Below are 22,227 nucleotides of genomic sequence, written 5' to 3'. Positions count from 1 at the left end.
TTTTATGTTAAAAATCATAAGCATGATGCCTACCAATAGTCCATTTTAGTTTTTGTTGCATAAACCCTGACTTATAAAACTCTTCCAACTTTCATATAAAATTTTTTTCAGTGGGCGCCAGCTACAAAGTTTAACGACATTATGGCTAATTTTATGCTAATGTTCGTAATTCAAAAAGAAGTTTAGTTTTGTATCAGTACAAACACAAACTTTTGTTGTCTAAACTTTAGCAAGAGAAACCTTACTTTAAAACATTAACTTGTAATTTTTAACATAATTTTGTATTTTCTACTTTAAGAATACATCTCTTTACGATTGATCAGAATCAAAATTTTAATTTGTTAAAACAATCTAAGCCAAATTATTTCTTCAAAATGCATTGTTTTATTTAAACTTGTTTGTTTTTTTAAAACTTACAAATTATTTTAACAACAACCAAAAAACGAGTTCTAACATTTTTAAATATTTTAGTGTCGTTTAAAACCAAAAGAAAAAAATACGTGTTAGCATTAATCTATTAATATTAAATTAAAACACTCGTGTACCAGAAAGTACATACAGATTACAGATACAAAAATTTATGAAAGCTTTAAAATAACTTTAAAGCAAAACAAATACAATTTATACAAAGAAAATTATTTTAAACATTTAAAATTGTTAGGTTTTATGTCATCTATACAAAATTAGGAATCTACATTAAAACTGTTCTTTTGCGCATTTGATTTACGTTTAAAAGTAAATTTAATTCAATTATATTTTAAGCGTTTATCTAGTATAAGGTTATAAACATTCTTGTGAAAAGGCATTGCTTAATGTACTCGAGCATGAAATTAATAACTAAAAATGAAGAAAAAATTATACGCTTCATTCCTCAACTAGCATAACATCTTTTTTGTGACAACTTATTTGATATTTAATAACAGGTAAGTCTCAGTGGTTTCCCTTTCCAGGTAGCGTTGCCACAATAATAGTTTATTGACAATCTAACTCTCATTTTGTAGTTTATTTCACTTTTACAATTATATTTTATACTAACATCTAACTGCTTTGGACGAGACGTTTAACTGTGTCCATGTTGTGTACGACTCAAAACCCGAAACGTTTTTTCGTACACCAGGTCCCAGGACCAATTATTTTGAGCGTATTTTTTAATGTCGTTTAATAAAAGTTGTTATAATTATTAGTTTATATTTATGAGCGTAAAAAAAGTATCTAGACTAAAGTTTGGCCACTAAATATGTTTTTTAATTTTATTAAAAACAACAAAAATTTACATTTTTACAGTAAAAAGTATTGTAAATCTCTAAACAAAAAAATACGTAACAAAAGGTTGCTATCAGACATAATAATTTTTAAGTTTTTATGTTTTAACAATTTTCGTGTCTATATAAAAATATTTCAAAAGTAAATATGCGGATTTTTATTTCATCTTGTTATTAATGTTTGTTAGTACTTATGATGTTGTTTTTCTTCGACAATCAAAAGTTAATTAAACAAACAAAGTATTTACATGCAAAAACTGCGTAAAATTTGAATATATATTAAATTAAGTTAGTTTTTTTTTACTGTTAAGTCTCGATAGTTTTTAAAATAAAAAACTTTTTGGTTCGTGTTCAAAAAAATATTTTTTCAAACCAAAAAATCATCAAAAGACTTATCAAAACTAAAATTGTAAAGTTTCAACAAAATTTATTTAAATGTATTTAGAGTTTTACTTTATAATTTATAAAATCATATTAATTATCTTTATAAATTAACAATTATTTTCACTGCACTTTCAACAAAAACAACAGCATCCGAGACAACCTACGACCGATTTCGTCCTTTATAAAATATTGTTTCAGCTTTTTGACTATGTTTTATTTTTGGTTTTAAAATTCTAGACAATAACCACTTAGAGCAAACTAATATACTAAAACATTTGCAAATCATTTAACAGATTACCTTGATCACTTTACAAAGAAAGTTTAATACAGGCTTTCTTAAACTGGACCCAGTGGCTCCCTTTGGTGCCATAAGGACATCATTTAAAACTTACACTGGATATTCTGGAATTGATGATGAAGAAAAAAAAAAGGTCTTAGGCTTTTTAATGGTAGGTTTATCGGAAATTTTGTTGGAGGGGCCATAGCTTTTTTTTATTTATTTCAAAAAAGCCTTTTAAAAAAAAGTTTGGGAAACTCTGGTTTAACATTTTATTACATAAGTGTACTTTGTTTGAAATTTGTTTCAATGTATAAAATAAGTCTTTACTTCTAAGGAGGTCCACAAAAAATAACACTCTCTAATTTTTGTAACATTTTAACATTATTCTCTACATGTCGTCAGAAACATACAGTAAGTTAAAACTAAAAATAAAAAAATAACTATTTATTCACTAAAACAACAAAGTTCGAAGATATTTAAGTATTAAATGAGAGTAATAAATAATCAATATAAAGCTATTATTAAGTAAAACTAAAATACAATATAAAAAAACTAAATGATAAATTTAAATTAATAAAACACTTTACAATTAAAAACTTTATGTTTTAAAAATTATGTTTTTTTAATATAGAAATAGCTTCTAACTTAACAAGGCTAAACAGTTATTGCGATGATTAGTAATTATAAATGTACAAATTTTATAATTTTTTGCTTAATTCTTATTGTTAAACAATGGAGAATTTTTTAGCTGTGTTTCAGGTTGCTTTTGTCTAATTTCAGTTTTTCGTTTTATAAAATTCAATAAAAACTTAGGTAAGTGATCTTTGATTCTAGTTTTGAAACTTCTGAAAGTCTCTCCCATATAGCTTCTTTCACAGTAGCAATTGAGTTTGGAAACTATACAAGTTTTTTATAAATTCGGTATCAGATATTTTAATTCCATTTTTAATATTGGTCTTGAAACAAATATAGTTCTTGGATTTACTTGACTGTAAGTTGACTTTGTTTAACTTTTACTCTGTTCTTAAATACACGTGATATATCTCCTATGGGTAGCTGTCAAATATGCACGAGGTGATAAAATTGCACGAAATAAAGTTGCACGGAGACATTTTTGCACGAGTTAATTTTGATTTTATTTTCTTATTAATTTTATTATTATATTTATTTTGTTTTACTTGTTTGTTACTATCACTGTTACCCCTAACCCTTACCCTCGGTCGGTAGCTTTTTTTTCTTTTTTTTAATATTTATATATTTTTTCATTTATATTTTAATTAGTTTATTTTTTTTAATTTTTACTATCACTGTTACCCCTAACTCTTACCCTCGGTCAGTAATGTTTTATTTATTTGTTAAATTATCTTTTTTTTTCTGTATTTTTTACTCCCGTGCAAAAATGTAATTCGTGCAAGTTTGGCTCCGTGCAATTTTGTTCTCGTGCAATTTTGTCTTCGTGCAATTTAGACCCGTTCCCATCTCCTATATATGGTAGTTATGAATTTTCAAGTATTATTATTAATGTTGTTTACTGTGCAACGTTAGACTCAGGCATCAAAATATGAGATGCTAACACAGATAACACATAAGTAGTAAAAACACGAAAAGGAAAAATTAAATAGATATATCATTTTTAAACTACAAATATACAAAAAGTAAAATTAAATGAATAAATTAAAACTCGAAAAAGTTTAAAACTCTTAAATATATAACAAACTTGGTACAAAAAATTATCATAAAGTTTTAACTAAAAACACATTATAAGATAACACTTATAAAGTACTATAAGAAAACACAAAACAATCTTCTAAGTTAAGTAGTCATTAGCATTTTTGCAACATGTAAGTTTTCAAAATACTCATCTGTAAAACGGAGTATTTTTTTACTTTATCTAGTTATTTTTTTTTGTCGCAGTTGTAGTTTAAGTTACAATTTCACTTTTTTCCAAATTTCCCGATTTGTGACGTATCAGACATTCTTTCAGAAAACTTAAACATACTCACTCGCTCTCCATTGGTTGTTGCACCCTGATTACGAAGAAGTTGAAGGAAATGACCTACTGTACGACTTGGCTCTCGTAAAAACAGATACTGCGGTTCAATTCAATTAGATAAAATTAAGTTGGAAACACTGCCTGGCTCGTCGGACAAGATAACAAAACATCAAAAATGTGAGGTTTTCGGCTGGGGTGGAGAGCAAGAGAGCTTTACAACTTGAAGCGTGAGTATTTTAGGTGTATCGGAGACTCAAAGATACCAAAAAAAAAAAGATTAACGCACGTTGTAGACTTCGGAAAGCTGCCAAACGCTGGAAAAACTTCAACGACCGGAGTTTCCGACGAACCGTTTATTTGCAACGATGTTGTGCAATTATAGTTGGGTAAACGTACTGTCTGGACGATTTAGGAGATTATAGGTTGGAAAAAGCAACCGCCGTTTTGGTGAAAACAATAACTAACACTTTTGTCACTGAGGACAGATCAGAAAATCAAGACTGGAATTACAAAAAAAAAGCTGATAGCTTACACGAGAATAACTTTGGGCTCATATATTTTCGTTCTTTGAGTGCAGGTATATCACTGCCTGGCAGTTTCACTAATCTACCAAAGTGGAAAGTAGGCATTCTTAGCAACCTAGAAAATATAAATATATCTTATTGTCAATTTGATGGAGACAAGTTTGAAGAAAAATGTTTGTTTTCAAAAAACTAATGACTGCAAAAGCATTCGCAAAAAAAGTCCCGGCCTAAATGAATAAACTGAAATATCAGCGTGAGAGTCGATGACTGGTTTTAGGCCGGGCCAGGGAATTCTACACGACGGGAAAAGTTTCATTGGCGTCTTGTACAGATTGGGAACAGACCTCAGTTCCCACCCGACCAAATCCGACAAGCGCTTACTGACCAAGGGTAAGGGTTAGGGGTAATAGTGATAGATGGGCTTATTATTGCATGTCGAACAGAAAGTACGGGGTGAAATATTTAGACAAGTTATGTGGGACCAGTCGTAAAAAGAAGAATGAAAATCGAGACGTTTACTAAAACTCCCAAACAAAGTGACATTAGGCGCTAATATTGGATTTTAATTAAGTGTGAATCTAACTAGTTTGTTTTTGAAAAATAAAAAGTTTATTGTTATAAAAAAACATTATACTAGCTTATTAATAAAGCAGCCTATATAAAACCGATAAGTAGTAGCTCTTAAGTTTGCTAAAGGAAAAACACTAAATCAAGAAATTATTTATTTCTCAGCAAAAATTGACTTTGAATTGAATTATAAATATGCAAACGTTACTACTTCAAAGGTAGTAAGTCACCATATTTCTTAAATTACTTAAAACTTTGGTTATCATTGTTGTTTGCTAGGTTTTGTTGCATAAAAAAGTTGTTAAACTTATTCTTTATTGTACAAATTTCGACTTGAGAACTATTACATTTTTAGTTTAAAACTAAAAAACAAAGTTCACAGTGTTTGTTTTACTTTATTATTCAACTTTTAAAGTAGATCATTTAAAAGTAGTAAAATACTACAAAAATTTTTTATTTTAACTCTAACTATATTTTTAAGTTCTCTATAGTTCTAAATAATTTTTTAAAACAAAATATAATCGAAAAAATTAATAAATTTTTCTCATGTATTAAGTAAACCTAATTTTTTAACTTCTAGCCCAAAGATGTAGAAATATTAACATACAAGTTATCGTAGATTTTCATCGCTTGAAAGTAATTAGTTTCAACATGATTTGGTAGTATAGTTTTATACTATGGAAAAAAAAAGAGTTCCATTGTTTTGTAAACTTTAAATAGTTAGTTTTAATTATGCTGCTAAAAAAAAATGATACACTAAACTTTGCTACTGAGGCTATTATGGTAAAAGTTTTAAAGTTTTTAGTTTAGAGTGTAAGATAATTTGTAGGAGTAGTTCTGTCTAGGTCAGTTTATAGTCTCGTTAGTAAGATAAGAGTTAAGTAACAAATACTTAAAATAGGTAAATATTTATTTTATAGTTCATTTAAACTACAAGTAAAACAAAAATTGGGTACAAAAAATGTAAACTTTAAGAAAACTAATACCACTAAAGTTACATCTTATAAACTAAAACTTTTTTTAAATTTTAGTATGAACTCATGTTAAATATTGAACGAAAAAAAAATCAAAAATTAGTTATTGTCAATTGTACAACTTACATTTTAGATGGCATAACTTTTTAATTTTATTAAAAACATAACCAAAAAATTACTACAGTTAAATAGAGTACAAATTAAATCAAAATGGTACTTTTCTTGTTTTTCGCTTTTGGCCTAGTCAATCTTATTACAGCGATTCCGGTGACTGACAGCAAAATGGAAAACAATGCTGTCAGTTTTGTATTTACCTTATTATAATAAAAACTGTTTTACAAATTTTTTAAATTAGTTTAAAAAACTATTTTTATAAAACATAATAAAAATTCTTAAAAGTGACTTTTAAGTTTCAGCTAAATGAAACTCGTAAGTTTTTTAGTAAAGGATAGAAAAATTTTGTTTTAAGAACAATAAATAAATACTTGTATAGGCTAAAATGTATTTCAAAAACAAAATTTCATTAAAAAAAAAGTTTTAAGATCACTTCTTCGAATTATGACGTAACAAGGATTGAAGTGACAAACAGGGGTCATTCAGACAGTTCGGCTATCTTTTCATTATACTTCGATGAAGATACGGATCTGATACGTTATGAGGCGGAAAAGGAAGATTCGGATCACTTGAAGCGCGCATCGAGAGCAGTGATGGAGCCGACCAGCTATGCAGGTGAGCTGAAACTTCTTAATTAAATAGCTCTGTTGAACTTAGCTCGTTTTAAACAGGTTAATTAAGTAGTAAAGCATACAAATTCTATTCATGGTAGTTTTGCTCCTTATGATAATGCTTAAAGAATACAAACAGTAAATTAGTATACTTTGTTTTTTAAATAATACAAACTAGTATTAGGGTCGGACCCCGCAACGTATTACTTTAACCTTGAATTATCTTGTGCAAATCAAATTAACTTAGCTTTTATAAAGCAAATATAAAGATACTTATTAATATACAACATTAGTGGCTATTAAATGACTATTGAACTAAAATTTTGTTTTTAAAGAATATTTTTAATGTTCAAAGTACTTTTTTGATACGTGTCACGCAAAAGACTTGTTTTGCTTATCTCAATATAGAGGAGCTTATAGGTGATTGGGAATATAAAAGGGTAGAAGACAAATAAGATTGATATACAAATTGAATGAAAACTAATCTTTTATTTACATGAACTAAAAAAGCACAAAGATACCTTATAATTACATCACACTTTACTAAAACTAAACTTAAGCACAAATGATCATATAATACTAATAAGTATCTTAGAACTTAAGTGAATAGCATGAATTTTTAAATCTATCGTGTTTATGGCACAACAAACACTGCCGAATTCCAAAAACTTTCAAAGTGTTGTCTATTTTGTATCAAAAGCAAAGAAAATTTATTTTTCTTACGCATTCATTGGAAAGAAATTAACTCCTCAAATAAACAATGTTGTTTTGGAAATAAAGAAAATTGTTTTGAGAAAGCTTAGAGAATGTTTACAAAAATTCAATATTTATTTACACGCTTAAAAATCATAAAATGAAATGTTGATTTCATTACACTATTTAACTTTAACTTTTCAAATTAGTGAATAAAACCTGGTTAAAAACTGTTTAGCTCGTTAAAATCCTGTTTATTTTAAACTTTTACACAAGTGTTGAAAGCACGGATAAAAAACGTGGATTTTACACGTGGCACACGAAAAAAATTTACACTTATGTCTTTTACAACTAGCAAAAACAACATTCGATTTGCACAGATGGCGCTTTCGACGTCGATCGTGAAGCCGCCATGACGTCACTGACCTTCGGAAACGATGACGAGGGAAGCTTCGAGTTCACGTACCAGTCTTTCGGAGGATCGGCGAAGAAGCGAACGAACAACTTCCTCGTCACCGTCGACGTGGAGAACTGTCACGGCGCCGAAGTGGTCTTTTCTTCGGCAAACTTCAACGTTTCAAGCTACCCGCCAAACTCGAGACACTTGTGAGTTTGTGAGCTTTCTTATACAGTGCTTTTCTGATTAGTAAAACTTACTAGTGCTAGTTTTGTTTAAAATGGATATAACTACGACTATGTTGTATGTTTGGTTTCGAGAGCAGCTAAAAGAAAACGTAAAATGTTTATAAACATGTTACCTTTTGTTTTCAGGTATTTGTTTAGATGCAACCAAAGTTACAACTTCAATCTGAACGTGACAAATTTTGAGTTAGAGCAAGGAATGGACACGTTGACTGTTTACTCCGTTTCATCGCAAAAGCCAAAAACCGTCATAAGCGAAGTTAAAGCGGTAGGACTTGTACGAACTCACACTAACCAACTGTTAGTTGAGTTCAGGTCCGACTGCGACAATTCCTTCAATGGCTTCAAAGGAGTTTTGACAACGGTCAGGTCAATGACATCGACTCATGCTCCAACTACTCAAGCTCACAAAACAACTCAACGTTCTACTAGTTAGTGACTTTTTTGAGTTTAAATATTATTCATTGGTATTTAAAGAAACAATTTTGTTTGTGCTTGCCAATATCGTATTATATTTTGAAGTTAGTGATCCATCGTTAGTATTATAATAGCTTGAATTGTATAAAATGAAACAGAATGTTATACTTATTCAATTACACCTGATCGTGGTAATTATCAAACAAGTCAACAAGCATGCAAAGATTTGTTTGGTGGACAGTTGGTGTCACATAATCTAGGAAAAGATGGAATAAATTATCACAAGTAAGAAAACATGCTCAAGTATTTCTAAACAGTCAATTAACTACATAAAAACATGAATCATTAAAAAAATTTTTACCAAAAGTGTTAAATATGAAAGTTTATTGTTTAATTAAAAGAAAGCAAAGTTTTAATTCATTAAAGATAAATTGCTTTAATACTATGGATTTTCGTTAGAGTTTTTAAACTTTAAAGTAGTATTTCATAAGTTGACAACATCTTTAATACTATCATATTTCAATACAACTATTGCTTTGTTTTACCACGTATAGACTTAAATGTTTGTAAAACTACTTGAATTTTTTTCTTTACTTATAACAGCTTAAATTCTCTAAAAGCAAGTTATACTTTTTTTTTCATTTTATTCAACAAGGCAGTAAACTGTTCAGCTATCATTCACTTTAAAAGTACCTCTGAATAAATTATTTTGTGTATGTATATCAGCTTTCTTTTTCAGTTAAAGAAACGCATTGAAAAAGTTTTAATTTAGTAGTTTCTCGTCGTACTTTAAACAGTTTATACTTCTAACTGTTTTAGTATATATAAAAAGAAAAGTTTATCAATAAAGTATTAAGTTAATTTTTCCTAAATATTTTACGATTAGATTTTTACCTCTCAAACACAAATGAAAACTTAAAAAAATCTAATCATAAAAAAGACTTCTAACATTAGTTTGTAAGCTATTTAAGTTTATAAGTATTTTCTTGTAAAGATTTTTTTACAAAGTTTTAGTCTTGACAAATAAAATAATTTTAATTAACAAAGCTTATTTTTTACATTTTAATAAGTAATATTGATAACAATATTTTCATCATGTTTAAACAAAAAAATAATAATAGGATTTGCATATTTATTTTACTTTTATTAAGAAATACATGTTTCTTTTCAGTGACATAAAGAAAATTGTTGAATCGAATTTGGACAAAAGCTTTTGGCTCGGTCTTTCCGACGAGAAAACCGAAGGAAAATGGCTGTTTGCCTCGAACGGGCAAGAAGCAGACTTTGATGAGATGATCTTCAAGTGGAGACATGATCAACCAGATAACAAAGGACCTGAAAATTGCGCACACACTTATGGGAGTAGTGAAATGAACGATGTTGGATGCAATAAATTTTCAGTTTGGGGAAAGGACGTTTATGGACTGTGCGAGATAAAAGCTGATCATTGCACGACCTATACAGTGAAAACCACTCCAAAGTCAAGCGATCCAGTGTCAACCACTTCAGTGACTACCAGTCCTGTGTCAACCACAAAAGTTTTCGAAACTACTGAACGCTTTACTAGTTAGTGACTTTTTTGTGTTTAAACTTTATTAATTAATATATACAGAAACAATTTTTGTTTGTGCTTGCCAACATCGCGTTATTTTGTAAAGAGTTGTTTACAGTTAGTGATCAATCGTTAGTATAATAATAGCTTTGAATTGTATAAAATGAAACAGAGTGCTACAAATATGCGATTACACCTGATCATGGTAATTATCAAACAAGTCAACAAGCATGCAAAGATTTATTTGGTGGACAGTTGGTGTCACATAATCTAGGAAAAGATGGAATAAACTATCATGAGTAAGAAAACATGTTCAAGTATTTCTACTTTGCCAATTAACTACATAAAGACACGAATTATTAACTAGTACTTTAAAAAAAAGAAAGTGAAACACAAAAATTTAGTTTTTAAATAAAACAAAATCTAAGTTTTGAACCATTAAAAATAAAAAGTTCTAAAACTATGAAATTTAGTTTGAGTATTATTAACTTGAAAATATTATTTCATAACTTAAGAATATCTTAATATAAAATAATAACATAACACAATACAACTATTGTACTGGTTGCTACGTAAAAAAATTTGTAAAACTCCGTGAATTTTTTTCTTTACTTATAATAGCTTAAATGCTCTAAGAGCAAGTTATACTTTTATATTTGATTTTACTAGACTAGAAAACTAGCTTTTCAGCTATTAGCATATTTTATAAGTATCGATGAACAAGTTGTTTTGTATATTTATACCAGACTTTTAAAACGTACTAAAAATGTTTTAATCAAAAAATTTTTGTCAAACTTTAAGTATTTTACGCCTGAAACTATTTAAGTATTGATAAAAATAAAAGTTTATTAATAAAGTATTGACTTAGTTAATGCTAAATATTTAACAATTGTATCTTTAATCCTCTTACACAAATGTAAACTTTGCAAAAAGGCTTCAAACCTATATTTGTAAATTATTTATGTTTATAAGTATTTCCTTGTAAAAATATTTTTTACAAAGTATTAGTCTTGAAAAATAAAATCATGTTAGCTAACAAAGTTTTTTTTTTACATGTAAATTATCAATATTTATATAAATATGGCTTATCATATTTAAGAAAACCCATTTTAATATAATTTGCTCATTTATCTAACTTTGATCAAAACATTTTTGTTTGTTTCCAGTGAAATAAAAGATATTGTGAAGTCTAACCCGGACAAAGCTTTTTGGCTCGGTCTTTCTGATGAGATGACCGAAGGAAAATGGCTGTTCGCATCAAACGGGCAGGTAGCGAACTTTAATGACGTGATCTTCAAGTGGACAGTGGGTCAGCCTAACAATGTTAATGGTACTGAGAACTGCGCACACACTTGGGGGGAAAGTGGAATGAACGACCTTCAGTGCAGTTCAGCTTCACTTTATGGAATATACGTTTACGGGTTGTGCGAGATCAAAGCTGATTATTGCCGATACAGTGATATTTCTTTTTGATTTTTAAAACTTGTTGTGTTATAAACAAAATTGATCACTATGTAATTATAGTGTTATTGTTTAACAAGATTATTTCAATTGGCCTGTTTAAAACTTAACAATTAATGAAAACTTAGATAAAAACAGTGTTTAGTTATTTTATGAAAATTATTGAATTAAGGTTTTCCACAATAACCTTTTACTAAAATGGTGGACTAAAGAATGGTTTTCGATAACTAGACAAATTATTTAATAAAAATTTTTACATAGTATTTTATTAACTTTCAAATATTTTGTTCAAGTATATTAAATAGAAATCAATAAATTAAAAAAAAATATGTTATTCAAAACTTATTTTCACCTAAACTTTACCTAACTTAAAATTGAAAACAGTTTTATTTTGACATAGTTTTTTTCTTAATTTCTAAACTTAAGCAGCATTGCTGACTCATAATTTGGAAAATTAAACGACTGTGCGAACTCAAACAATGCAAACCCAATTTGCAGACTTTTATAGAAATAATCATTACTTTTATAAATAAAAACGCAATTTGTACAAATAACTTTACAATCATACCTTGAAAACAAAATCAGAATTCGTTTTTCTCGTTTGCAAAAATTACTCGTTTAATATTTTGTTACGAAAAAGTTTACTTTAATTTACTAAAAATTTATGAGAAAAGCATTTTACTATAACTGTTTAACTTTAAGCTAAATCATTTATTGATATTCAAATAAAGTCTAATTTAGCTCTTTGGCGACACTCAACAGTCAAAATATTTTATATGTCAATTTTCCTATTAACTAATAGGAGGGAAATTTATAGCTGAAAAATCCTGGTAACTATGGCCAAGCCTACTAAGACTAACTCACCAGGGGTAAAAATTAAAACCAGAGGAGTTGGAAAGTTGATAAACTTCTATAGCGAACAGATCTATTTAAAAATAATTATTTTCTGTTATAGGTTGTTTATATTTCTTGTATAAGTTGTGTAGAATTGTGTTGCACAACAGTAAGTATGATTAAAAAAAAGATAAACAGCTGATTTTGCTGTAAATCAGATAGTTGATTATTAGATTGGCAAAAAACACGGTTAATTTTTAGTAATATTAGATTTTTCAAAAACTTTAAACAAAAGATTTATTGTTAGCCATTATATACTTTTACCAAAACATAAATGATATAAAAACATAAAGTTTTCTAAATATTAACTTGAAAGTTGAGTGCGAAAATTGTAAACGTGGAAATATCTACGGCATTTTTTTAGGTCCGTCTGTACACCATTGTTGTATTTTTTTACACTAATGAGTTATTTTCTATGAGAAATTTTTATATATTTCTGCTTATATGAGGATTTTCTGATGATGCCTGTTTTAATTGAACCCTATCTAGTTATTATAAGTTTGTGAATAGTGTTAGTTACTAATGAGTATTAAAGTTAAGGGTTACTTGCAAAGGAAATTTTTATTAACTATTCAAAGGTTTTTTTTTTCATTTTTATATAGCTTTTTTATAATTTTATTTTAGTATTATGGTTAATGGTCTTTTAATGAAGAAAGTTAAAACTTTAAGTATTTAGGTGTTTTATGACAAGCTTAGTTGGAGGATACACTTAAGGTTCCAGAAGTTAAAACCTTGTCTAAAATACGATACTGTGTACTGTAACCACTAACCAGTTGAGATCGTTGATAAAGTATTTTGTGTTTTACATAACAAAGTTGTAACAATTTTATGTCTTTTGAACTAGTTAGTTTATTGCCCGGCTCTTTATGAAATAAATGCCCATTATGAGGTATGGCCTAGAAGTATTAGACTTTTATGTCATTTTGTTTGTTTGTAGGTTATTGAAAGTAAATGTGCTGCAAATATAAAATATGTTAAGTACTACATTATCTACTCTGATTTCAAAAGTATTAAACTATTTCAGCTCTAAATTTAATGCATCTACTATAAAAAATGAAATTATATTTATTATTATTTATTCATGCATTTAAAAAGATAAAAAGATTCACTACAAAAGCCAAGAGCAAATTATTGTACATAGACTAAAACGTTTATATAAATAAGTTTTTTTTGTTTAACTGAACTTAAAAATTTTAATATTTAACGTTGTTTAGATAAATTTTACAAAGTTACTATTTTAAATAATGAAGGATTAAAAACATCCAGATATAAACTTGTTTTTCCAATTTTGACTAAATTTACATAACAGTTTTTAAGAAAAAAATCTTTATATTAAAAGAGTTTATTTTTGTTAATATATAATAAATGAATTATAGATTATATAACTTGTAATGTAAACTAAAAAGCTGAAGTTTCAATATACCTTAAATTATATGTTCTAGTTTTTGATTTTTCTGGTGAGTCATTTTTTCATTATGTAGTTTATAATGTAAACTAACCCAATAATAGTGATACTACTTTAAGTGTGTATCTAAGCTATGTGTATAGAAAAAAAATATATATAAAAAGTTTTATTTTGTAATTTTCACTACTAAATAACTTACAAAGACCCATTTTAGTCACACCAATTTTCTTGTTGAAGTTTAGTATTTAGTAATAAATACTTGTATTGATGAAAAATCATCAATTTTTGGTGCTTGATTTTTAAAAAGCCTGAGTAACTAGAAAATATTTTTTCTTTTTACCATAATCAAACATTTAGTTAAAGCGTCAATGCGAGCTGAGATCGACCGTCGCTAACAATAGTAACTAAATACTTTAAACTGTAAGTTAGTGGTCTAAAAAAAGTTCTACTTAAATAAGCAAACACTCAGCATCTTTCCGCATTTGCTAGTTACAAGAGCTTCTTCGCGTGTCCTATTTGCGTATTCATTTTTACTTCATCTTCAGAATCTTACAGCTTTAATGTTAATACAAATAAAAACATCGTTATGAGTAAAGTTGTCATAAGATATGATCAAACTTAAAGATTTTGCTATATTATACGAACTCTATTTTTTTTATATGCTAAACTTTGATATTATAAATTAAAAAAACGTAAACAGTTTTCAAAGTGCCAAAATTAGTATAAAACTTACAATGAAAATACTTAATTAAATAGTATATTGTTTTGATTTAAAATTAGTATAAAGTGCTCTATACTTTGAAAAACAAAGTAAATCATAAATAAAACCAAAAATTATGCATAAAGCAATAAAACTTGAAACAAATGTAAAGAAGTGTAGGTTTCATTATTTTAGTATATTATGTTTTATTTTATTTATCTTTTATGTTTAAATCAACAAAACTTATTTGACAGCGGTATAGCCTATGGTTAGCTAAGTATTTAGTTGTAAGCTCAGCGGTAGAAATAAGTTTTCACTAAAGTTGTCATAAGCAACTTTTCTAGATGACGGACTACACTTACCAGAAAGCTTCATTGGCTATCCTCATTTGTTGAAAAAAGTCTTAAGTGTCACGTTATTTTATATAATCTTACTATAAAAATAAAATCTCAAAATTATATTCATAAGCAAAAGTGTAACAAAGTTTACAACTTGTACTAGAAATAAAGTCATAAGCACATTTCAAAAATTTTTTTATACAAAGCTCAACTTTATTTGTTTCGCACAAGTTTTTTTGATAAAAAAAAACGTGGTGAGCCAGATGTTTAGCTTTTCCTACGGTCTGTACATTACTTATTGCTAACTAGAAGTTTAGTTGTTAAAGTTGTTGTTAATTTTCTTTTAAGCGGCAGTCTCGGGCGTTACTTTTCTATTATCATATATTGTACTTTAGCTATATAGAGTTGTAGTGGTTTAGTTATACTTAGAGTTTTTAAGTATGTATTTTGTACTTGTAAGTAAACTCATTAGCAAACTTCTTATTGTGAGCTGTTTTAATTGTACAGCCTTTAACTAATTAAGTTTAGAAGTCTTTCGGTTTCAATGATAAAAAACTGCTCGAGCAGGAAGGATAAAGAATTATACATACGTTTTTTAGTTCTGTTTTGTTAAATTTTCCGAACAATTTCAGGAGCTATTTGTCAATCGGGATGGATTGACATTAAACTTTATTACTTACTTTTAATTTTTTTTACTAGTTAATTCTAAATTTGATTTTGTTGGTATACTATCAAAATCCACCCGCGATCAAAATCCACCCGATTTTTTTTTACATTTTCTTTATTTACTAATTTATTTTATATATTTTTCTATTTTTATTTATTTTTATTTATTTATTTTACACAATTACTGTTACCCCTAACCCTTACCCTCGTTCGGTAAGCGGTTATCGAATTTGGCTGGGTGGATTTTGAACGCGGTTGGATTTTGATCGCGGGTGGATTTTGAACGTGTCCCGATTTTGTTAATGGTTTACTTACATCGTAGCTATTTAATTACTGACTTTTATGTGTGTATTACAGTATTGTTTAATAAACAATAAAGAAAGCATTCAAAAAGTTTGGTCTAACTAAGGGGTCGGCAGCCTTATGTAACTCACGGGCCAATTTTCCTAGAAAAAATTGCTTGCGGGCCGCACTATTTAAAAAGAAATCCTTGAGGGCCGCATTTGTTTAAAAAATATTCTAGTAATCGGTAGAAAAACATTATTTAAGATCAAAAATATGATAAATTAAGCTATATTAGAGCAATAATAAATAGTATTAAACGAATTAAGAGCCTAACTCTAAGTTTTTATTACAAAATATTTAATTTGTATTATTTTTAAGATGTATATTTTCGGCTGAAAAGGAGCTCGCGGGCCGCAGATTTTGACTTTACGGGCCGCAGTTTTCCGACCCCTGGTCTAAGAGCTTAATGTAAAAGAACCTCCGGTTATTGAGTTGTACATCAGTAAAATCAACTACTTAACAAACAAACTTTAAATAACTCAAACAATAAGTTTTACTAATTTATTTTTATGTTTTTTACGCTATTAAAGTAACTTTTACTTGTGACTAAAAACTAATTAGGTTCAAAATGAAGATAATTTTGTCTTAAAAGCTTTACTAAAAGTTCTGTTTGTATTGAAGCCTTGAATTATTACGTAGCTAATTTAAACTTCTGTTTGGAGTTTAACAATTAAAACATTTATTTTAGTAACCAAATACTTTTTATTTCTAAGTAATTTGTATAAGTTTTTTTTTAAAGTAAAGTTATTTTTACACAACTTGAATAAATGTTGAGGCTGCCAAAAGTGTGAAATAAAAGCTTTAATCTTTTACAGAAGTCTTCATTAAAATTTCTAAAAATGGTAGTTAAAAGCTTGGAGCTCGGAAGGTTCTTTAGTGTCTTTCAAAGCGGCCTTTGGTGGTCCGTAAACATCAAGTTTTGAGTCGACGGCCACTGCAGCGGTGAGACCAGGTACATGCTGTCATCGAGAGACGAAGAAGACGCAGTGAAGAGTCTTTTGGAAGTTTGCATCGGAGAGACGGGTTCAGATCATCTGAGATCAGAGTGTGCGGAAGGTTTTTGTCGCTTGCGTCAGTTCAACCGGGACGATTACAGCAACTTGGTGATCTAACCTTACAAGCAATCTGATCCGCATTTTTCATACAGGATTGAATATTCGAAGGAAGATAGAAAAGAGCCTTCGAAAAAAATCAGAAGCTCTCAGTCGGTTGCAAAAGAAAAGCTTGCAAGTGTGGAAAAAGACGGCGACATCATAAATTTGTCGAAGAGTTTTTGTTTGTCTCTGTAACTACAAAGAGATCCTTGATGAAGATTTTCATATTGTCGTTCCATCTAGGGGCACCCGCTGTGTTGTAAATGCGCTGACAACACTTTGGTGAGCAGTAAGAAAGAATGTCCTAGTTGTAAAGTCTACACTGAAGCCGGTTCGTTCAAACTAGTGAAGTTCGATGCTGGTTTGAAGGTTGAAACTAGGGAGCACAATTTGTTCTTGTAAAACTGAAAATTAAGCATGCGTTTACTTGATTTGTATTTTATGAAAAAAATAAATTTTTTAACTGCTATTTTGTATTTTTAATGTCAAATATTACTCAATCATAGTTAACGTAAAAGGTACAAGAAAAATAACCAACTTAATACAAAATCAGAATAATTCTTGTTTAAAAAACTTTCTGAGAAAGCATTTAAAGTTATTTCAAATAATAAAAATGAGTTCAAAGTAAAAGCTTTGTTGGTATTATAACGTAAAATTTTCTAAAACGTTTATTTAATAATGTGATATAAAATTTTTATAATTGATTTTGCTAAGCTTGTGTCCACAGCTGTTGATGTTTATACCAACTTTTCTTTTTATAAAAAGAAAGTTAAACATATTTATATACAAAAACTTATTGATTACAAAATTGATCACTAAATAAGCTTTCAAATATGGTAAAATATTACTCTTATTGAAAACCAAAGATCAAAACACAGTTTTTTGTTTTAAAACCTATATGAACTTTTTAAAGAAAAAAAAAATTTAAGACGCTGTAACGTTTAGATGTTTTATTTTATAATTACTTAATGTTAAAAGCAAATAATTATAGCGCATATAAATACAACTAAATGTAAAACATATAACAAAAGCTTTAAACAGTTTTTTTACAGTTAAATTTTATAATACTCTTAGTTATTTATTAAGACACCGTAGTTATACCAAGGTTCGGCAAACTGCGTCCGGCCAAGCAAAAATTTTTTGCTACGAGGTACTTTTCAGCTAAATTGTAATTGTTTAAATCAGGGAATAAAAATGCTGTAACAATTTACAGTTAGACGCTATACTTAATAACTACTTTTTGATTGTGCTCTATTTTTGCTTATTTTATTACATTTTAGTTTTGAAATAGTATTTCTAGGATGATTACTATACATATTTTTAAATAACTTTGGCCTGCCGAATACTTTTATATAAATTAGGAAACTTCTTTGCCAGTGTCTTGAATGAGGCTGTTAACTCCTGAGTTAGAATTCATGTTTTATTGTAATTTCAAAGTAATGTAAAACGGAAAATTACATTTGACCAAAATAATGTTGAACTAGTAAAATAAAACTAAAATTTGTATAAAAGCTACATTCGTAAAAATTTTAAAATCTATTTTTTGTAGTCCAAAATTATAGCAATTAAATATTTAATACTTAGTAAAAAAACTTCTATTAGAACAAAGTTTTCTAGACTTTAAGAACTAGCTTCCTAAAATTTTTTGATTTATAACATTTTTAATTTGATTTTTTTTTCTACTTTAAGAATGAGGCATGTTATAATTTTGGTGTTGTGACACCTTGTGAATGTTTAACAGATGTTAGAAATAAAGTTCTTATAACAAAAATAACCTTTTCAAATGAAATTAAATAATGAGTTTAAAAAAAAAATATTTTAGGTTATTTCCAAAAAATGTTTGTTTACTTAATTATCTAAAAAATTAAAACACAAAATATATATTGGATTTGCACAGGAATAATAAACACTTTATTAAATTATACTATTTTAGAGTAAATACACTTATCTAGTAACTATTTGCAAAGTAGCTTAATCTTTTTAGGTTTTAATAACTTAGGACAAAAAGTTGTAAAAATACTAACTTTTTATAATTTTTTGTTGTGAAAAAACTCAAAAATTTTGATAAAACTACTAATTAAACTTAACAAAAACATTTTTAATTAAATTTTGTAAAGTATTAAAAAGTAAATAAACACTTTTTAAAATATATAGTGATCTAAAGGTTTTTCCTTCAACAAATAATTTTTAATTTTTGAAGACATCAAAATTTGATCACGCCAACGGGCATAACATGCTGTAATTTTTTTTTTAACTTGGTTTGAAGTGACTTAAAGCACCAAAATCTTGATTTCCAAAACATCAATTTTTTAAAACTAGAAATTTATTTGTTTGTATATTACCATTTGCGGATTTACTTTTATAAGCACAGACTTATTTAAATTTGTTTTTATTCTTTAATTGTCTTTGCAAGGCTTTTTAAGATGGTTTAAATCTAGGTAAAAGTGGTTTCTATTGTGGGATGAACCTTTTGCACAAAATTATTTGAGCAGTACATTTTAAATTAAACCCAATAAAAGCTTTTTAAAAAATCAGATTTTTAAAAATCCTGCTGGGATTTAAATTTAACATAAGATACACTTTTGGTTAAACATCACAAGTATAAAAAGTAGGATCGAAATATAGCAATAGTAAATTTTTTTTTTGTGTTCCATTGTTTACTAATCATTGCATGAAGAAAACACTTAAAGTAGTTAATTGGTTTTGCAAACAAAATGTTTTTATTTTAGTTTTCTTAAATAACTAGTTGTGTGTCACTTATGAAAGATAACTTTAAACTAAATATGCCTTAAATTAAACTTTAATAAATCAAGCAGTTAAAATGATGTATTTTATTTTTCATTACACGTGACTATAGTCTTAATTAACTATCACTTAACTATTTAAAAGCGAAAAGAGTATAATTTTAGTACTGATAGATTTAAATACGTTTTAATGTACTCTTGAAAATTTATCATATAAGATGACTATCTACGACTCTTAGCAAAGTATATGATGTTTTTTTTCTATTGAAGATTTTTTGTTTCCAGTGTTCTACTTTAACTCATGTTTTAGTGATGTAATATTACTTACTTTTCTTGGTAGAGTTCTCTGCTATATTAAAAACCTTAGATGAAGTTGTCAATTTTTTGCTAGTTATTTTTAGTAGTTAATGATTAAGAAAATATCGAGTTTAAAGGTGATTTGATTTAACATTGATAGAGTTAGCTTGGATATTTCTTCAAATTTTGAAAATATACAAAAACTTTTAACTCAAAAAAAAAAAATTAAAATATATCACTGGGTATTACAAACAGTATCCAAAGTTATACTCTGAGAGTCAGGTTTAACATAAGAAAATTGTAAGTTTAAACTTAAATTTTGCATAGTTTACCCAGAAATTAGATTGGAAAACAAACTAAAACAAACAAAACTTTTATTGGTTGAAAACTAAATGGTCGTATTATTGTGTTTCGAAAAGAAACACAATTAGTTTGTGATTAAGTACAGTTTTGTAAAAAGTACAAAAAAAAAAAAAAAAACTAATACAGTTAATTTATTAAAATATGCTAGCCTGTCTAATCTAGTGCGCAACTTTTTTTAAAGTAATTGGTTTAATTTGTTTTTTAATAAAAAGAGACTTTTAGTTTCGAACAATATGTTAACAGTAAAAAAGTTTTTATTTTTTTAAGAGTTTTAAAATAACGTGTATAAAGCTAGTGTTTCTTGTATGAACTTCTCACTTAAAATTATTAAGGTCATAGATTTGTATAAATAAGTATATTTGTATAAAAGTTGTATTTTAAAAACAGTATGAGTATGTATTAATTATTTCAAAATTTTAAACGATAATTTTAGTGACACCTAGTGCACAAATCTAACATGTTGCTTTGTATGCTAAAATTATGAACAAAAATATGGGTCGCTTGAGAATTCCACTACTAGATTAGCCAATTAGAGCAAGCTTTTTTTAAGGCAATCAGAGGGTGTTTTAACATTAGTAACAGTAGCTTAACAACAACTGATGCTAAGCTGAGAAATGTAATACCATTCATTGAAGAAATAAAATAAATAATAAAAGAAGAATTTAATGAAAAATGTATAATATGATAGATAAAGAAATTAATTCATTTTCCTAGGAACATATAGTGATAGTTATAAATTAGCTAGTAATGTCCTAATAAATTTAAAATAATTTATATATTAAGTTTTGTATTAAGGTTGAATATATCATCATTTTTTATTTGGTTTAGTAATATTTAAATTAATTCGTTGAGGTACTTCTTATTATCATTTTTTGTAGCATTTAAATAGAATGAGTTGTAATTTACAAAAAATGGTTAGTGTATTTTTTGTATACTAATTTTTGAATTAGAATGAATTATCAGTGTTATGTTTGAAACGCTTTTAAAACATAAAATAATTTTAGCTCTTGTTTTCTACAGGCAACAGAGAATATAGAAGTTGTATTGAAAGGTATTAGCCCTTCTGACCAGGTATTTTTGTTAGAAAATACTAACACTAACTTATTAGAGGTTAATAAATTTCTGGAATTTTGTAAAACCAGGGAAATTTCTTCAAATAAAAACAATAAGACTTCCTCAAACTTCTTTAAAATATTAAAACAACCTATTAATTTATTAAATTTTTCTGATCCGTTATTTGTTCCCTTACAACCAACTTCTATATCTAAAAATTTTCCCACCAAAACCCTTTGTGTTAAAAAATTTCTGATCCTTCAGGTTCAATCCTTTTAAACTCTTCCCTTTCTCCACCTTCTAAAAAAATTACCTTGTTGACTTCACCAACTATTTTACCTAATAAAACACAAAAACCCCTTTGTGTTAAACAATTTTCTAATCCTTCAGGTTCAATCCTTTTAAAAAAAGAGGTTTTCCTCAAAAAAAATACAAAACAAAAAAAAAATCATTTAATTTTTATTTTAACATTATTTGTTGTAGCTTTGTTTTTAAGTTTCAGCTTGTATTAAATTTATTCCAAAATGTTAATTAATTTTTAGACAAAAGTAGTAATAAAGCCCTATAAAAGTAGTTTTAAATTTTTTATTTGATTTTTTAGCTAGATTACAGTGAGGTAACTTAAATTATTTATTGTTAATCATATGATGTTACCAATTAAAATTTTTGAAAGGGCTGAAGAATAACTTATGATTGTATAAATGTTTTTTGTTAAATATTTGTCTCTTTAAAATTGCAACAACTTCTTGTGAGTTCACACTGGTGGCAGTGACCACACAATTGGATTGTTGATGTATTTTTGTTGCAGCGTCGGCAGATACTTGCTTGGGGATTTGATCTTCATAATTTTCCCA

At 27.4% G+C, this 22,227-nt stretch overlaps 1 protein-coding gene across 1 annotated transcript; it reads left to right on the top strand.

The window, feature by feature from the left end:
* The first annotated feature begins 6,167 nt into the window (after positions 1-6,167).
* LOC145836410 (uncharacterized) lies at positions 6,168-11,564 on the top strand. The gene is made up of 8 exons (XM_082944215.1): positions 6,168-6,281; positions 6,527-6,713; positions 7,783-8,008; positions 8,174-8,475; positions 8,620-8,746; positions 9,633-10,027; positions 10,186-10,312; positions 11,180-11,564. The coding sequence occupies exons 1-8, from the start codon at positions 6,195-6,197 to the stop codon at positions 11,484-11,486; spliced, it is 1,758 nt and encodes a 585-aa protein (XP_082800341.1). The 5' UTR covers positions 6,168-6,194; the 3' UTR covers positions 11,487-11,564.
* Positions 11,565-22,227: the final 10,663 nt, after the last annotated feature.

Source organism: Thalia democratica, chromosome 1, assembly GCF_965202585.1.
Source record: "Thalia democratica chromosome 1, ktThaDemo2.hap1.1, whole genome shotgun sequence".
Classification (NCBI taxonomy): domain Eukaryota; kingdom Metazoa; phylum Chordata; class Thaliacea; order Salpida; family Salpidae; genus Thalia; species Thalia democratica.
This window is presented reverse-complemented; position numbering and strand designations above follow the sequence as displayed.